The sequence below is a fragment of the Peromyscus eremicus genome, chromosome 6 (assembly GCF_949786415.1).
Source record: "Peromyscus eremicus chromosome 6, PerEre_H2_v1, whole genome shotgun sequence".
In the NCBI taxonomy this organism is placed as follows: domain Eukaryota; kingdom Metazoa; phylum Chordata; class Mammalia; order Rodentia; family Cricetidae; genus Peromyscus; species Peromyscus eremicus.
In genome coordinates, this window is record NC_081421.1 from 28,585,559 (window position 1) to 28,605,166 (window position 19,608).

At 37.0% G+C, this 19,608-nt stretch overlaps 1 protein-coding gene across 3 annotated transcripts in view; it reads left to right on the forward strand.

Moving 5' to 3' along the window:
• Mecom (MDS1 and EVI1 complex locus) overlaps positions 1–19,608 on the forward strand; it is a 59,527-nt gene that overhangs the window by 30,229 nt on the left and 9,690 nt on the right. For 2 of the 3 annotated variants that reach the window (XM_059265321.1, XM_059265322.1), the window contains exons 7-11: positions 2,074–2,161; positions 7,031–7,057; positions 12,602–12,768; positions 13,658–13,735; positions 17,607–17,776. In XM_059265321.1, coding sequence (XP_059121304.1) covers positions 2,074–2,161; positions 7,031–7,057; positions 12,602–12,768; positions 13,658–13,735; positions 17,607–17,776 — 530 coding nt within the window. The remainder of the gene's footprint in view (positions 1–2,073; positions 2,162–7,030; positions 7,058–12,601; positions 12,769–13,657; positions 13,736–17,606; positions 17,777–19,608) is intronic. The other variant, XM_059265323.1, reaches the window with a different exon arrangement.

The window sequence follows — 19,608 nt, forward strand, 5'->3', positions numbered from 1 at the left end:
AACATTATTTGGGGAGTGGAAAATATGAGAAAGCCATCTTTAAAGCAAGCTGTCAAGCAGCAGAAGAATGAGGCTCCCGAAGGATTAGCACAGATAGGCATGGGCATGTAAACAGATTGCTTATTTAGAATAACACAAGACCTAGAGCAGCCTGAGTCTCCTCTTTGCTAACTCACTGACGTATCTTAAGTATGTGATGCTCGATTCTCTTTCTGAATAAATTGCTTAGAACCCCAAGGAAGTGAAATATTAATCACAAAAATGGCTTTGTATATAGAGTGATTCAGTTGCTTAAAATATGTTTCTAGCCGGGCGGTGGTGGCGCACGCCTTTAATCCCAGCACTTGGGAGGCAGAGGCAGGCGGATCTTTGTGAGTTCGAGGCCAGCCTGGTCTACAGAGCGAGATCCAGGAAAGGCGTAAAGCTACACAGAGAAACCCTGTCTTGAAAAACCAAAAAAAAAAAAAATGTTTCTATTTAATCTCATTATCCAGTTTCCTTCAAAATGTGTAAGAATTCAATAGGTAGAGCATATATGTTTAATAAAATGTGTTTCAGTAACTGTAACAATCACCATTAAAATGATTTGGTTTTTGAATATTAATTTTCTTTAGCCATTATATTTATTACACCTTTTACATATTACGAGAACTTTCAATTTAATTCCTAATTAAAAGTTGAATATTCTCAAGACTTCATGGAACATGTGGACTTTTTATTGAACTTATTTAAGATAGGATTATTTTCATATTGTACCCAATATTTCTGAATGAAGAGATTTAGTGTTGTTCTTTCATTCAGTAATACTGATGTATGTCCTCTGATTTAGTAAGTGCTAGAACTGAAAGTCCTCATCAGTCAGTGCCTTTGACCCATATTATCTACAAAGTATTTGGAGAGTTTGCTAGTATATGAAAGGCTGTCCCCATCTCAACAAGAGAAAGAGAATAACACAATACAAAGGATACATGTATTCAGGAGGCTGAGGCAGGAGGATCACAGGTTTGAGGCCGGCATGAGGCTGTGTAACAAGACCATATCTGGGGAAAAAGAAGGCAGTCTAAAATGTCCTTGTGCTACCAATTTCAAGTTTCAACACTGAGAAAGTATCTACTGCATCATCGTCATTACCTGTGACTGTTCTCAGCCCATGTTTGCTGTCTTCAATTTCAAGACCCCAGACCTTTCATTTTATGAAAGGGAAAGTTCTTAAGAAAAGCTCTGAACTCCAATTAGTGCCAGTCTGGGTTGGAGCTCAGTTTTGCAGACCCCTTCAGTTTTTCAGATGTTTCACCTGGAAGTGGACCTTTTAATGCCTACTTCAATAAGTAAAATAATACATGTATAACATAATATAAATTAAGTTTTTAAAAGATAATTGACAATAGCTGGTAAAAATTAATCCATCTTATTTCACTTCCCTATATACCTAACTGCAAATAGGATGTGGAGCATGTTTAAGGTTTCTCCTTTTCTCCAAACCTACTTCCTACCTACCTTGAAGAGAGAGAGAGAGAGAGAGAGAGAGAGAGAGAGAGAGAGAGAGAGAGAGAGAGAGAGAATATTTGTTTATTTATATACCTATCTCACATATATGTTACATATAAATGTATATAACTGAGCATATCTTGAATATCTGCTACAATGGCTAGCTAACTTAGAAGTCCCCTTATTTCCAACAGGCAGTTTCAGGAGAACTAGAGGGGATATTTGGGGATGTAATTTTTGGTAGAAAATGGCTTAAATTAAATTTGCCTACTTCTTCCCAATGATTTCAAATTCTTCAAACATTCTTGCCACATCTGAAATGGAAGAATCCTAAAGTTGTACAGATGCCTGTAGCTCAGCAACTCTGCAGGTCTCATACTCCTCTACCACCCAAGTCATTGAGTGGGGTTTTCTGTTGTAAAGGGGACTTTCTCCCACTGAGCATCTAGAAGTGGCTGGTGTGTCCTTCCCCAGCAGAGGTCTTCTTGTGTGTCCCAAAGAAAACTTCCATTGGCTTTGCTGTGTTGAAAGACAGTGACTGTGCTGTGACTGACTCACCTCCCAAATCTAATTTTAACCTTTCAGAGTAGAGAAAAGAAAGCTCACCGACCCACTTGAAGCTTTGAAAGAAAAATACTTGAGACCTTCTCCGGGGTTCTTATTTCATCCACAAGTAAGTATTTTGGATTTGAGATTTCAAGCTTGTAAACTAACGTGTTGATCCCGAAAAGCAGGTGCGATGGAATGAAAGAAACTTTAAGAACACTAGGATTTCCTATGACGCTGCTGTGGAAGAACACAGGAAATTCTAGCAGGACTACAACCTAAGCTTTTAAAAGAAAAAGGCATCAGTATATGTGTAAAAATAACATAGTTTGGGTGTTAAATTATTACATGCCTTAACTATTTATTGAGCTAAAGTGCATGTTGGAGTGAGTAGAACTCAGTTAAGGAAATAAATATTGAAGTTATCTTTTGTGTTTAAAGTTTCCTGATACAAAGATACGGATCGCACTGCAACTTGTCCCAGCTTCATGAAGGTCATTCTTGTCCTTTTAGTGCTTAGATAAAAACAGGAAATGAGTCTACCTGACAAGTTGTTACCATAGAGGGTGAAGGAATTTATCTAGACACCACTGGGCATTCCAGTGAAGGTCTGTAATTGCACAAGAATTCACCACAATACACAGAGCTATTTACTGAATGGAGCCAGGCCCATTTATCAAAATGCATACAGTTTCTTTTTGCAAAGGGGCATACTGAACAGTTCTATCTCCCTGCTCCATCTCTGCATTACCACCCATTTAATTATGTTTTTGAAAACTGGTTTACATATCAACCCACAGCTAGAGAATTGTATTGCAGGTGCAACCATGATGTCTGGAATCTGATGTTTAACTCACATTTCATTTTGTTTTGTTTTGTGTTTAAATGATAAAAGCTCTGATCTTTAAAGATATCCAAGATTTTTATGAAAATTCCTGACAATTTAGTAAATAAATTTGTCCTGTTGTAGTGTGTCCAAACCATAAATAATAGTCCTATAATTAAACTAATGAAAAGCTCTTCAATTTATATGTAAATACATTAATTTGTCTTGGGATAGGAATCTTGCCTGCTGTCTTGTGTCCTTACTGTTTCAATTGTCTTCTTTAATACTCAAACAAGAGTATGACAGCTAAGACACAAACATCTGTTTTAGCTATAAAAATCTATTTTTTGCTCCAAATTCTCACTCTAATTAAAATTGAGAAAATATATGTTTTGTTATCAAAAGTTTCAGAAACATTCCATCATGGATTTTTATATAGGAAGGCTAAGGACTGATACTGTTTACATAACCCCTGCATGGAAAAGACCCAAGTGCTGAGGCAGTAAATGTTTATCAGTAAATATTTGATATTTATACTGACCTAAATAACACTTGCAAGGGTTCATGGGCTAATAAGCCTAAATACAATATGCCCCGTGTTTCAGATATTATGTTAAAAATACAACTCTCTTGATATTTTCTTTCCTAGTTATAAATAAAGCCTATATGAATCTATATTATTATTGTATACATTCAATAATAGTGACCAAATTGCTTGCATATTTTGATAATATAAAAACCCTAGTAATTAAGTACTTCAAAGCTGAGTGCTGTAGGTCATGATAGAATGAGGGAAAATGGGACTGGGGTTTAGGGTCCTTGAGCAATTTGGTCTCTCTGGCTGTTAGTTTTCTTCTCTATAAAAACTCTCTGGAAGTTGATTTCAAGATTCCCATGTCATCTAAAAACTGTGGCTAGCCTAGGTTAATGTGCCACTTGATAAAGTGGGTACGTTCATTTACCAATAATTGCATGTGTACAGGACTGTGTTATAAATATGGAATTCTCGTATACTTAATAAGATAATATGAAGGAATGTGTTATATTTTAATATTCTCAAAGGCAACAAAGAATAAAACAGATAAGGGATGTGCCCAGAGCTCAGAGCAGTGATGCCCGCTTCCGCAGACTCACTCAGGCATGCTTGTGGGACCACAGAGGAAGTGTATTTCTTTCTATCTTCTGAAATAGGTCGCTGTGTAATGCAAATACTGTATATGATGGGCAGGGATGCTACAGGGGACTTTGGAGGAGGAGAGGAGGTAGATATTCAGGGTACTTAATTCACAAGTTATTGCTTAACTATGGTGGGGAATCGAGCAGTTTAAGTAAGCAATACTTAGTAGGGAATTTCCTGGGGTACACGCAAGGGGAGCTCAGCTCTTCCTCCAAGTTTATGGTCTATGGAGCTCAGCTCTTCCTCCAAGTTTATGGCCTTTGGAGAGGTCAGTTTTCTTAAAGAAAACTACTCATGTCCTGGGGTGTTTGATATTGTTTTGGTACTCTATCAATTCTATTCTAGCCTCAACTAATAAAAACCAAGGATTTGGGATTAGGAATAATTGAGGCACAAGTTGTTATTACTACTTGTAATTAACAAAAGTCCTTAGGTTTGAGGAAGATTGTTCACCTCTTATGTATAATAGGAGACCCCTTGGCCTTACAGGGTAACTAATTGCAAGATTTACAGAGCGGATATACTTGACCCAGTGCATGGTTTCTGAAAGGACTGAATGGAGACCCTTATGAATGAATGCACATGGCGAGCATAAAGTCATTGTAGTAAAACACCCTCTTCTTATGCCCTGATCTTACTTTCTAAGCCATGGTTTTCTAAGCATGGCTGCCCCATGTACCTAGGGCTATTTGGAAAGATGATTATTGTGCCTTTGACATGACCTTACTGTGTAGATGTCATGAGCCAACACAAAGGACTGGCCTCTGCTATTAGGGTTTTCCATGATTTTACAGCTAAACAAATGCTTGGGTAAGACCTTTGGTTTTTTACTTCACAGCTAAAATATTTTGAAACATGCATAGGAGTTGCTGACACCTGCTGTCTGTTTCTTGAGCTATCACACAACAAAGAGGATACTACATTCTTAATTGCTTTCGAAAACTATGAACACATACATATACCAAGTTTGGATAGTAACGTGCCATGGAGAAGCCTAGTTTTGCATTTTTAAAAATTTTATTTTATACAATTCAGTTCTACATATCAGCCACGGATTCCCTTGTTCTCCCCCCTCCCACCTGCCTCCCCTTCCCCCCAGCCCACCCCCCATTCCCACCTCTTCCAGGGCAAAGCCTTCCCCACGGACTGAGATCAACCTGGTAGACTCTGTCCAGGCAGGTCCAGTCCCCTCCTACCAGGCTGAGCCAAGCGACCCTGCATAGGCCCCAGGTTTCAAACAGCCAACTCATGCAATGAACACAGGACCTGGTCCCACTGCCTGGATGCCTCCCAAACAGATCAAGCCAATCAACTGTCTCACCCATTCTGAGGGCCTGATCCAGTTGGGGACCCCTCAGCCATTGGTTCATAGTTCATGTGTTTCCATTCGTTTGGCTTTTTGTCCCTGTGCTTTATCCAACAATTCTCGCTCATATAAACCCTCCTCTTTCTCTCTAATAGTTTTGCATTTTTTGAAAAACACAATCACTTCCCATAACACAAACTCTTGACAATAATAAGTGAACAAACCAATAGATTATTATTTAATTTTACCGAAAAGTTGTTAGGCTATCTTATTTCTTAGAGAATTACAATGTTTTACATTATGTCAAAGCATTTAGAAGATATATGTTCACATATGTCCAAATTAAGAGATAAATCCTTGGAGTCTATGTCTCCTCATTCATTGCTTGAAGAAGCAATTTGTGGGATGAGGCTATTAGAAGACTCTGCAGCCTTCATTTATTTTCATCTGGTGAATAAGTTACTTGACTAATGGGAGCACTGAGCACTGTAGAAGTTACCCTGGATGCATAGTTGAAAACTGTCCATGGTGCTTTCTTTTAAATTATAATTTTGAAGAAGAAAGAATGACCACACCAAGGTAAGATGGAGAGAATGCATCACGGAGTTATGTCACGGACTGTCCACTTTTAAATTCCTTGTTAGGGTTTTCGTCTTCACATTACAGCTCATTTGAACTAAAATAAAAAACATCTGGCAATTATACCCCTGTAAAAGTGACTATTATCCATAGTTGGATTTTCCTGCACTTTTAATATTATCCTTGGTTTTGTCACATTTTATTTTCACAGATTTGACCTTTTTTTTTAATCTATATCAAAGACCCCATTACTTAAGTTTTCTCTCTTATTCACTTACTTACATTACGTGAGTATGCTTTTACTGCACTCTGAGGAGCTAAGAATAAGTTAAACATATTCAAAGTTATCATTTACTCACTGCTGTAGAAATCCCACATGCCCTTTGCATTCGTATTCTATTTCACTTCCAACAAGTCTTTCCTATTGTCACATTTCTTACTTGTCACCACACTTATGGAAACATGTAATGGATCTCCTAACTAAGTGATCTTTTCAAGGGTAAAAACTTCAGGCTCATGGAAGCGCATCTAAGCCACTGAGGCTTTCCCCAAAGACTGTGACAGTAAATGTCACAAGTAACATTTTTGTTTCTTCTTCCATACTTTTGTGGTCCAAGTACCAATCTGTCAAGCACAGAATTCCCAACAACATTATTTTTTGTTATGCAATTATTCCAATTTTAGTACATGATATATTTTCTGTATTAATGACATTATAGAGACACAGTAGACTGGATTATGATAGGGAATCGCCCGATGCTTAGAAATGAAAGCAGAACTTGGGGCCATAGTCTTGCAATGAATAAGAAGAAAAGGAGGATATTCTGTCTTATTATGGATTCTGTGGCACACAGTAGGTGGCTTTCTTAGAGTAATGTTCATTCTGGTTTCTAATCAAGCTTGATTTCTATTACTAATTTTAGGAAATAGAGGAAACTCAACAGTGTTATACATAGATTTAATTTTCATTTCTAGAACTTTTACTCAGATAGAATTACATAAGTAAACATTACCAGATTAGTATAAATGTTCATTTCTCAAAGGATAGATTGTAGTAAAGATCCAACACAGAAGTAATTTTCTGTTTCTGTTTCAATTTTGCTACCAGTTCCCACTACCTGACCAGAGAACGTGGGTAAGTTCCTTACATTTTTTGACTAAAGTAATGTAGCATTGAAAAGAAAGAGATTAATCTGAATGCTGAGCAGATGAGAATCTGGAGCTTTGGAGGATAAGCCTGGAGCACACAAGTTCCCTGCTCATTCAACAGCAGAATACTCTCAATATAACAGGGCATTTAATAAGCTAAAAATTACTCATGGAATGATTTTATTTGCTAAAACACACTAATTCCACATAAGTATACTTTGATAAGAGTGTTCTTATATACTTTATATGGGAATCTTTGAAATGAATCATTAAGTAGAAACTATTATTATTTGGGGACAACATATTACAGATTTTTTTGATAACGCCCTATGTAAGGTAAAACTTGAACTGATATTCAGGGCTGACACTGGGATTCACATTCCTCTGTGTCAAGACAGAAATGTCCCCTACATTTTGGAGACAGACAGAAAGCTTTAAGCTTTTGTACCTAAGGACTGAAAGGACTTTTCAGAATTAGGTCTCATTTCTGTAACTTTTGTTACAATATATAAGTAAATCTAATTTTAGCTCATGATGCTAGGAATATGTTTATTTATTTTTTTATAAAGAAAGATATACATGGAGGGAAGAATCCTCATTTTATATTACATCTCCAAATAGAACTTGATGGATAGGAGTAACATATATCTCAACTTTTCCTTTAAATCTTCATGTGTTTACATTACCTATCAAAGTGACCTGTTTCATAAGGACACCGACAATCTTGGGAAAGTTAAGGTGTCCTAAAGTCACACTTGTTTCCAAGTAAACTTAATTAAATAGAATATGGTAGCACTTATTTCCTTTATCTGATGTTAATTATTCTTTACTAGGAGTTCCTCCATTTTCTCTGTTGTAGAATACATCATGAATTGGGAAATTTTCTCACTGTTATTGCACATTTAATAATTAAGTACATGTATTTAAAAAGCATACAGATGTTTATTGACAGTGAACAGAAAGTGTGATAGAGGAAAAGAAAGTCAGTGAGAGAATGTGTAAGCCACTACTCTAATTATGCTAAGTTATACAACTGGTGAATATTCTTAAGAATATTCTCAGAATATTCTGTCCTGCATTTTCAGGATTCCTCCTCTGTCTTCTCCAATATAGGTCTGTTCTGAGCTTCATGTCTCAGTTTCCTTATCTTTCCTAAGGTACAATGTGACTTTGACATTGCCACATTGTTAACTGCTTGAAGCTTATGATGTTGATCCCTATACTTATGACTGATCATTGCACTCACTGGCAAAGCTGATTCAAAGTCCAAGCGAGGCCCCCTTTTTACCAGAGTAGTATCTGGAAATGCTGCTTTCCATCCAGTCGGTCTTCAAGGCTGTGACTTACACTGCAGTTATGAAATAGGTACTTGTGATAGATACTGAAGACACCGGCTTATAATTCTTGATGGTAAATAAACTCAGTGATTTTGTAATCATGGTTGTTAAACTTGCTCCATGAAGTGAGATAAACATAAAATATGAGTATTTACTTCTCCCTCAAATGACCACGGTTTTGAGGTTTCTCAAGATTATCAGGCGAACAAATATAGAAATCTACTGACTCCGCAAACTTTCCCATCCTGTTGTTTATGAATAGTTAGTTATGTTATGATAAAGTCATGTGTAATCTAATTGGGAATCATTTGTCCTCATAATTTATGGTGTGCTTGGACGGTCAGAGCATTTCACATAGTCAGATTGTCACTTTAATAGTCTTGATGAGAAACTTTTTCAGGTCCTCAATGATTGGCACTCCAATAATAAACATTAAGCTAAGCGCTTAGATCCATGTTGGTGATATCTTGCCTGAAGAAATGTTTTTTTATTTTTAAATATTAACTATTTGACTGGAGGTATAGCTACATCTTGGGTGAGGGCCTAGGGAATTGCATCTGAATAGTCTACGTCAGTATAAAGTTAATAGCCTCTTGGGGACTGGAAGGGAGAGAAATAACTTCCTTTTCCAGACATCTGGCTCTAGATACTATCAACAGCTATTATATATGTGCAAATAAAAATTACTGCTCCATTGGAAAAAAAATCTGTCATTTGAAGATCTTAGATTAGTCTAAGATATTAATGGGTCATGTGGCATTATATTGCTAAAATATACAGTGGGTATTTTCTTTCCTGTAGTTTCCCTATATTTTTATTTATTGCTTTGCAATTTTATTGTTTTTTTTCTAATTAAATAATACAAATATTCTAGTATATTAATCCTATTTCTTCTCAACTTTTAAAAATACTAGTCAGGTTTTAAAATGAATATCAAAATGTTTTATCTCTATAAAAGATATGTTTCTTCTGGAGGGACATCACATAAGTCAGACCAGACAGAAGGAGAAATCTGAGACTTTGGCCTATATATTAAATAACCCAATATCAATCTAAGGTATGGGCTGGATCAGCATTGGTCACAGAATTGCTAAACTATGAACTGGATGGTGTCTAAATTGCTTCTGTCTGTTCAAACAGGGACCCTTAGTCATTCTAATTAAGAATGAAAGAGTAGTGTAAGAGCAAATCCTAGGAAGAGGAAAGAAAGGATGCAGTGAAAGCGTTTATGTCTCCTCAGGGATATCCAGCCAAGGAGACAGAGAGAGAGACAGAGAGAGAGAGACAGAGAGAGACAGAGACAGAGAGAGACAGAGAGACAGAGAGAGAGAGACAGAGAGACAGAGAGAGACAAAGAGAGATTCAGAGAGACAGAGAGATAGACAGAGACAGAGAGAGACAGAGACAGAAAGACAGAGACAGAGAGAGAGAATATATATATGTATGAGTATGTGTGAGCATGTGTGTGCATGTCTATACATATGTTTACATGTGTGTTTAATGCTCAGCTTCCATAGACTTTCTTTCCCCTTCTCTGTCCCAATTTTATCCTCTTTTTATTTGACAGCAGAAGTCAAAGCTGTGTGCAGCTTTTAAGAGAAGCCACACGGGTATTGGCTATTCTTTTCTCACTGTTTTGTCATCAGATGGCTATTGAGTCCACTGTATGTTTTCTCATTTCTTGATGCCTTTCCCACATTGAAACCATTGAAGTTGGAGTAAGCACACTGACCTTCCTTTAAAAGGATCTAGCGAATAGCAGCTCCTAAAGCAAGACACATTTCTCAACAGCCAATTGCTCCCGAATAACTCAAAGGACTTGTAGTTTTTGTGTGCTAGACATAAAAGCTCAGACTAATAACAGTCATGAGTAGGCTGCTTTCTATAAAAGAGGAAATGTGTTTCTTCAAGATGCATTGCTGAAGGAATTGGAGTGTGAGCAAGACGAACACTCAGCTTATTTAAAGTTACTTGATAATGAGACGTTACCCAAATATTAATTGTACATAAATAAAATATTTATAACCACCAGCCATTCACCTACTTCTCTACCCTCTAAATGCATGAGAACATTGCGACCCTTACCTTGCTTGTTATCACTAATCAGATTGTAAACCAGAGGTTATTTTTCAGTTAGTAATTTATTCTATGGTAGATAGATTATCAAAATGGTTTTCTGCAAGGAACAATTAGAAGGAATAAATGGAGATAAAATAGTATCATAAACTATTCCTGAATTGATTTTTAATAAATAAAGTCAACATGCTAACACTGGCTGGAACAGGGTAATGACTGCGTTCGTCAGGGGCGAACTTTCCTCCAACCTCTCTGAGCAGCGTCATCCTTCCATATCTGTGCCCTGTGATCAGTATGTGTCAGAATCCTTCATAGTGACAAATGTGCTGTCCACTTGCATCTGTGGAGAATGTTTTAGCAGCTGAGTGATTATGAATCAAACCCTTGAGCTTAGAGCCCTTACTGCCTCCCAGTGTGTTCACATTTGTCGCCTGACAAGTAAATGTATCTTGACTTTCTTCTGAGGTTTTTTTTTTTATGTGCTGTGTTTGATGAAAGACATTTGGCAAATTGGCAGTGGTACCCTGTACATTGCAATTTGTAGCTAGCGTTAGGAGTCCAGGCATGAAATGAAAGGGCAGGTTCCAGAATAAAGAAGAAAGAGAGAGAGAGAGAGCTAACTTAGAACATGAATAGTCATTTGAAGAATCAAACATACAATATATCATTTGTGAAAAGAAAATAATGTTTGAGATTTGGCTTTAGGTTATGGCATTCATGGTATTCTGTCTAGCTATGCATCCAGAAAGTGCACACATTGTTACTTTTCCTTTTGAGCTAGATGTTTTAGTTTTACCTTTTAACTTGATCTTGGAAAATATATATCTGTCTCTGTCTCAGTGTCTCATCAGAAAAAAAAATTAGGCTTTTGATTAGCCAGATGCTTGAATCTGCATTTGCTCTCTAGATCCTGTGTCTACCACTGCACCTCATTGAGACATATGTGGGACGCATATGAAGTACTTTTTTTGGTTTTTCTGAGACAGGGTTTCTCTGTGTAGCTTTGGTGTTTGCCCTGGATCTCGCTCTGCAGACCAGGCTGACCTTGAACTCACAGAGATCTGCCTGGCTCTGCCTCCCAAGTGCTGGGATTAAAGGCGTGTGCCACTACTGCCCAGCTATTGAAGTACTTTTAATTGCTATTTCCATGGCCATATAGCACTCTGAGAACCAAATGAATTATTTTAACAAGATGACCCAAGAGTTAGCTGTCTGTTTAAATTCTTGTAGTTAGAGTTTCCAAGTAAAACATGAGCACCCAGGAAACAACATTTTGGGAAAGTTGAAGGAAAAGGAGACTCTCTGTAACCATAAACAATAAAAATCAAACTAAGTAGAAAAGAAAACACCATTCTCTAAAAGTGAATCCTGAAGGTATGCCAGTGGGTAGATGATAAGCAAAATCTGTGAGATTGTTTGAGGCAGGTAAGGGAGTGTGTCTGGAAGAATGGGAGAGACCCTTTCCCGTGTATGATAATATCTATTCTGTGTGAAATTATCTTAACATATCATAAACTCTTTTAAGCTAAATCTTCTTGGAACAAATGAACTTTCCATCAAAATTCCTTGTATATAATCCCACTTAAAATTTTGGATTATCCTGATATTAATCTAACATTATCTTAGGCAATTCTTACACATTGAACCATTTCTCTCTGGATTACATACATTTTTGCTTAAACTGTGCCCTTTGAAGACTTGATGTTCTTTCTTGCTGTCCATTCTTCTCATGTGACACTATGGCTCTTCTACTCTTAATTACTCTGGCATGGTGGATAGCACTGTTCCCTAAAATTTTCAGTTGCTCTTTGATATTCTTAGTACAGTGCTGTCAATTAGATAAAATCTATTCGGTTTTATTATCTCTTTGCGGTATTGCACAGCTCAATCATATCACTATGATGTGGCCTAACCTGGGTCCTGTGGAAGCAGTCCAGCTAGCTTTGTTTCTGATATCCGTCAGTTTCTCATTGTTTAGCACTGAAGCCCTATAGTCTCCTTCAGAACCTATTGCATGTAGAAGATTTGAAGTCTTCCTGGAGATTATGTTCTTGGTTAGCAAGAGATCGTTGCAGAAGCAAAGATATCAAACCCCTCATTGTGTTTGTGCCTTTCAGATGTCAGCTATTGAGAACATGGCGGAAAAGCTAGAGAGCTTCAGTGCCCTGAAGCCTGAGGCCAGTGAGCTCCTTCAGTCTGTGCCCTCTATGTTCAGCTTTAGAGCGCCTCCCAACACCCTGCCCGAGAACCTGCTGCGGAAAGGAAAAGAGCGCTACACCTGCAGGTGTGTGGAGCTGATCACAGCTGACTCACCCCAAATTGCCCCTTTGTTTCAAAACAGCCTGTCATTTGTTTTACAAATTATTCTTGATAATAGAAGCCATGATCGATTCCAGGTACTTTAAAGTGCTCTTATTTAGTGATATATAAAAATAGTGGTTTAAAGAATTATCATTAAAAATGAATTTTAACACAGACCCGACATCACCTGCTTGTCTCACTTGGATAGTTATGCATTTTCTTTCACAGTTAATTATTTTCATTGAAATATAGACCACCGCTGCCTTCGATCATATATTTGTTAATTGTCATGGCCCTAATTCTGAATAAAGCTATTCCAAAGGACAAATAAGGTCTCTAAGTGGGGACACTGGTTATAAATGTCTTAGTACTCATCAAGGAAAGAGCAAGCTCCTTTGATGTGTCTATTGTGTTTCCTAATAAATTATACTTGATGATTTCTCAATTATTTTTAAATATTTCTGCTATCTGTTTCAAGCACATCAATTTCTCTACTCTTTGGACATACTGTTCCTTTCTTTCCAGTTGAAATATCTATCCACCAACCCAGAATTACAAATTCTTTTCATTTTTTTTGTCCTCTTGTCTGCTCCAGTTTTGTGGGTATAAAGCAGGTTTATGGGGGTCACCGGGCTAATGCCTATTTTCATAAACTACTTATTTATGAGTGAGCAAATTCAACAGGCCTCCTAATGCAGCCTTTATTTGTAGAGTTATTTATAACTTTAGAACGGCTTTGCTACAAATCATAAATGATAGAGACGTGAGTTGCATGCAGGATTAATTAAGTCAAGAAAATGCATATGACTGCTGTCTGCTGTGGTGAAAGAGGCAACTCTGCTGACTCTCTTGTAAATATCTTTTCCTCAAAGATACTGTGGCAAGATTTTTCCAAGGTCTGCGAACCTAACACGGCACTTGAGAACCCACACAGGAGAACAACCTTACAGGTTTGACAATGGTTTCTCTAAATATCTTGAAATGTATTGTCATAGTCAATGTTTATTATGTCACAGTGTAATAAGAACTAGTTTGGTGCATATTTGAATGTAAACTAAATTTTGAGTCCAAGTAGAAATGTGTATCTGCTAGAGCCAAAATTAGGAATGTCTTTTCTTCATCAAATGAGATTTCTTAGTTTTTAATCTAAGAGATCTAGTGTAATTTTTAGTCGTGTATATATGTTTAGAAGATGTTAGCAACCTTAAAAATGTTTTTTACTTTCGTTCTCTCTTCTCAATAACCAGTATCACTTTAATTGACCAAAATCGTAACACTGAAGTTCCTCTCATCCAAGCCTCACAGTTGTTGCTAGGAGGTAACCATACAAATATATCTGCTTCCGTAGTATGATTAAATCATCATCCACAGATCCCAACAGGAGGCTTAAGAAACAAACATCTTAAACCTTAGAAGTAGTAGAAAAAAAGTATAGACTTAGAGATTCAACAGATAGAGTATTCTAGGAAAAGGGCCAATTCTATCAAAAGCTTCTTAGTCTATCAAATGCTAAAATTAACCAAATGATACACAGACCATATGTGACTTCTACTGAAGTCACCATATGTGACTTCTATTTCTTTGCTTACAACACAATGCAATTAGTAACATGGCTACTTTAAAATGCAACTCATTATTTAAAGTGTGATATTTGCCCTCAGTATCAGAATCCAAGTTAGAATTTCTCCAAGAATGAATAGAATTTCTCTTAAGTAGCATTATAGTTTGTTTCTCCTTTGAAGTATATACTATAATTATTTTGGAGTGTACACTATAATTATTTTGGCTTGAACACTATTATTTTCATTACAATAAATGAATTACCTTGTTTCAAAGTTACTGTTTGTAAACATGATAATGAACTAAGTGGATATGGCTCAGCAAGCTTGCTATAAGACAGCTCACAATGCCTGTAATTTCATTTCAGGGGTAATCTGGACTACATAGCCATTTTAACTCAGATGCACATATCTACCCTCCCATGCTATATATAATGAAAAATTGTAAATCTTAAAAAGAAAAAATGGGAAGACTATATGCTCACTCAAAACTAATAGAAGTTTTAGGAGAAACTCAGAAAATTAGCTTTTTTCTTAAGTTCCTTGGTTTCTATTAATAAATGTCACTTCACATGGTATGTGACAGGATGAACTTTACACAGCAGATCTTTAAGAGATAGAACAATGGAGAACTTTAGGGAAACTCCCCTTTAGAGAATATTCCATCACCCAGGAATTTTGCTTGAATGGAAAGGTTTCTATATTCACAGTTTGTTATGGCTGAATGTTGTCCCAATCTGCAGCTAGGTGTAGCTGGAGTTTTCTCCAATCCTGCCTGGCCCATGGTCAGGACAAATCTCTCACCCACCAGTCCCACAGCCACTCAGACCCAACCAAGTAAACACAGAGACTTATATTGCTTACAAACTGTATGGCCGCAGCTGGCTTCTTGTTATCTAGTTCTTATATCTTAAATTAACCTATATCTATTAGTCTATAAGTTGCCACGTGGCTGGTGGCTTACCGGTACCTTACATCTCGCTTTTTACAGGGGCGGCTGGCAGCGTCTCTCTGATTCAGCCTTTTACTTTCCAGAATTCTCCTCTCTCCTTATCCCACCTATACTTCCTGCCTGGCTACTGGCCAATCAGTGTTTTATTTATTAACTAATCAGAGCAACACACTTAACATACAGAACATCCCACAGCAGCTAGGACATCATGGTCCTTTAATTCTGCACTGAATGAAATAGTTTTATTCTGCTTCTTCCATATTGCTGTTGTTATAAATGTGTTTAAAAATACACAACCTAGTATTTGCATAGCTGGAAATCTTGAATGATTTGTCCAGGTTTTCTATTTTACAAATGGAGAAAAATAAGAAATCAGGTCTTTAGATGCTAACTGCTTTCTATGAAGTTTGGTACCCAGGCTGGACTTTTCATTTTGGACCTTTTATCTCATATCAGATTACAAAGCTTTTGTTTTCAGCTCATGTATCTTATGTTGTCATGAAGGCTCACAATTAGGTTATGTATGCATCTTGAGAATTCTTGGAACAAAAGCTTAATTTGAGCTGTCATTTAAATACCAACTAATATATTGGAATAGAATAAATTTACTTTAAAACTTAGAGTATTTGCCTTTCTATTCAAGATGTTAGCAGAGAATAGAATAGAAATGCAAGCTGATCATGGGTAGACACATTCCTATTGGTCAACTTTATTCAGATCAGAGAGGATGATGCTGAGTATATTTGGAAAAGACCTTTTCACACAGACAGAAAGGTGGGACATGTGCAATTCTCTTTCTCCATTGTGATCCGTGTAGACTGTGTCGTGAGCAGAGTATTTCAGACTTTGGATTAGAGTGTGCATTTTCTCTGTACGGCTCCTAGGCTTGCTTTACTTGGTACAGCATGGTTGTGCTAAACACACCAGATTCTCACTGCACTGTGCCTTTGAGATGAAAGTATTGCAGGAAAGACCACTATTCCATATCCATAAGTATTTTCATATGATGTCAACAAAATTGAACAACTCCCATCATAGTGGATGCTCACTCCATTTTTATTACTATTATAAGCCGGGAATGTTAGAGAACGTCCTGAAGCAGAAGTTGTTTCCCCCACCCCACGGACTCTTGAGCTGACTTATTGATACCATACCAAAGTAACTAGTTCATCAGATTTTTTTTCTCACTGACCTGATTGGACTTTTGACATCAAGAGGGAAGCAGGAAGGGCTGAATACTTGGGGTGTGATGAGTTAGGTGACTTCTAATGTGGAGTACTTGAGCTAAAGTCTGCATGAGACACAGGGGAAGGACCCATCACACAGGGAAGTACAACTAAAGGATTTTCTGACCTTGAAATTGAATACTTTTACTTAGAAGCCATTCAGAAAAGTCAAATTTTTCTTTAATGTAACACACACACACACACACACACACACACACACCCCTCACAAATGCATGACAGAATCTCCCTTCAAGTGCTGTGAAGTAACCCCATCAATTACAAAACCACTTCCATTCTCACAGGAAAGACCTGGGGTAGCCAGGGTCTCCATCTTTTATATTTTCATTTTATGGACAAAGGAAAATTTTAAAACAACTTAAGATTTTTAATCATATTGAATGCAGAAACAGTTGACTAACCCACAATGAACCATTTCCAAGGAAACCGACCTTGTTCAGAGTTGTGGCTGACTTTTTAATAGACATCAAAATGGAAAATTGGAAGAAGTTGAGAGCAGGTGATTAGTGAAGACCTTTGCTTTCATCCAGGAGGACTTAGTGATACCATCACTTGCTTTTGTAACAGCTCAAATATTAAGGGAGGCTCTGGGATTCCTAATCACTGAAGGTTAAGAAAAACTGTCTTTGGCACCAAACACAATTTTCACATTGCTTCAGTTTAAAAAAATATGGGGTATTTTGGGCCACTTTGGAAAAACAATGGAATTTTCTTTATAGTTACCATCAGGAGAGGTAAATGTGCTAAGAAATTGGTTATACTTTTAATATTCACTTAGTAAGTCTTTAATTGTGTTGTGTTAAACACAACATGAGGCAATGCTATTACTTTGTAATTACTTAGTTTAGTGAGATTTATTTAAAACATAGAAACTCAGTATCCAAATAAACTAAAGAGCAATGAAACAACCCCAATGAAACAAAACAAAACGTGTCTACTGGAATTGCAGTATTCCTACACGAATAGTATTTTCATATGTGAAGTGTTGTTTTAGCTTTCATGTCCACAAGCCTTGTGAAATATCTTCTAATGCGTTTGCGATGCTGTGTCTGTGTTTACTTCCCAGATGCAAATACTGTGATAGATCATTCAGCATTTCCTCCAACCTGCAGCGACATGTCCGCAACATCCACAACAAGGAGAAACCATTCAAGTGTCACTTATGTGACAGATGTTTTGGTCAACAAACCAATCTTGACAGACACCTGAAGAAACACGAGAATGGAAACATGTCTGGTGGGTCCCCGTGGTGTTATGGGGAAAAGATGACTTACATTTTGCATTGTGGAATATAATTATGCTCTTTCGTCTTCCATCCCATTTCAACACTAAGATCTGATAGCACTCTTGACATTCATACCACATTTCCCTTGAGTTTTTGACCCATGTGAATGAGGCAATCACTGATGAATGAGAATGTGAGAGTCCATGGTCTTGTTTAGGTTATATTTCCATCCAGCTGGATTTATCTCAACAAGCAATCTCAAGCAAAGACAGCCATGACCCAGACTGCACAGATATGAGTCAGAATTTCCTAAATTGCAAAGAATTCTCTTTCCGTCTATTCACAGGATATGTATTCTAAGTGTGGCAAAATCCCTGAGTATTAACCTAGAAATTGTGGTCTCTGGGGTAACTTTTATATAAGACTAGGGATCAGAAATGAATATGACCAGAGCAACATGCAAAGAATGCACAGATCTTCTGGTTTTGTTCCAAATTGTCCTCTAAAATTAAGTAACTGGCAACCCCACGTGAGTCCCTAGCCTTCTGTGATGGCAAACCTGTCAACATGTACTTAACAGAAGAGATTCTAGTCCTTTCCTTTGCTTTTGACAGTTAGACAACCAGCCAGGAGCTGGCAGTTGTCTGCTGGTGTCTATGGACAGAGACAACCTGTGCAATTAGGAGGATGGTGGATATGTACTGAGTTCAAGAAAGAGGGCTTCAGAGAAGGAAAAAGAAACATTTGACAGCCAAATCATTTTTCTTGAATAGATTGATTATTCATCCTTTTAGATTGTAAGCAACATTGTGCATGATCTTGAATGGTAACAATGTATACTATTCCTCTTCCTCAAACCCAAAGATTCAATCCTTGTTTTTAAGTGTTGGATTTTAGACTAGTCCAATGAGGACACCATAGAAAAATATTATACGTGCCAAATATTCTATATTATGTATTCAATATTGTTTAAGAGATAATAGAAAGTTAGGAAATGTGACTAGTTCAGGCATATGGCTCAGTGGTAGAATGGGTACTTGGCGTGTGCTGGGTTCTTAGTTTGATCCCTAATATTGGAAAAAAATACTTGTCAAAGTTGAATGTTTGGTTTTTAACCAGATAATTTCTTTAATGTGAGGCAAAGTGCTAACCCCTGGTTTTTATTATAAGAATTGTAATGAATAATAATAATAATAATAAATAATAATAATAATAAAATTACAGATACATCATGGGAATACATAAGCAGCATAAAGTCTGTGTTTGCATAAGATATGGAGATATATTATGTATTTCCAATGGTGTGAATTTATGTAAACCAATACAGCAGTTCTGTGACACAGGCATTCTGACTTTAATTTTGCAAGGAAGCTGAGGACAATCCTGTAAAAGTCAGATTCATTATTGGCCTCTTCATATTATACCAGCCTCTGGGTTGTTTCTGAGTCTACTCGTAACTCCTTATAAGAAATCAAAGTATAAAATGCTAGGTGCGGTTTCATCCTTCACTTCGTCACATACATTAATACAGCAACAACAGGCATGTACTGATTACAACCAGGAGTTCAGTGTGTTATGGCAGAATCTGTATATAAGATTTTTATAATTTCCTAACCTCTCTTCTTATTTGAATAAAAACACTCCCATGCTCCAGAGAGATGAGAACAAGCTGGTTGAGAGAAATGACAACTTTGTTAGGTCTTGGTGTACCAGAATGCTCTCAAGAGACTCTCATGAATATGTACCCTAAGTTGGAGTTGCTTGTACTCCCATTGAAAAGGGCAAGTTTTGAGACATAGTACTCCTCTGGTTCAAAAGGAATGAAGTTCTAAGTAAGTTGCCA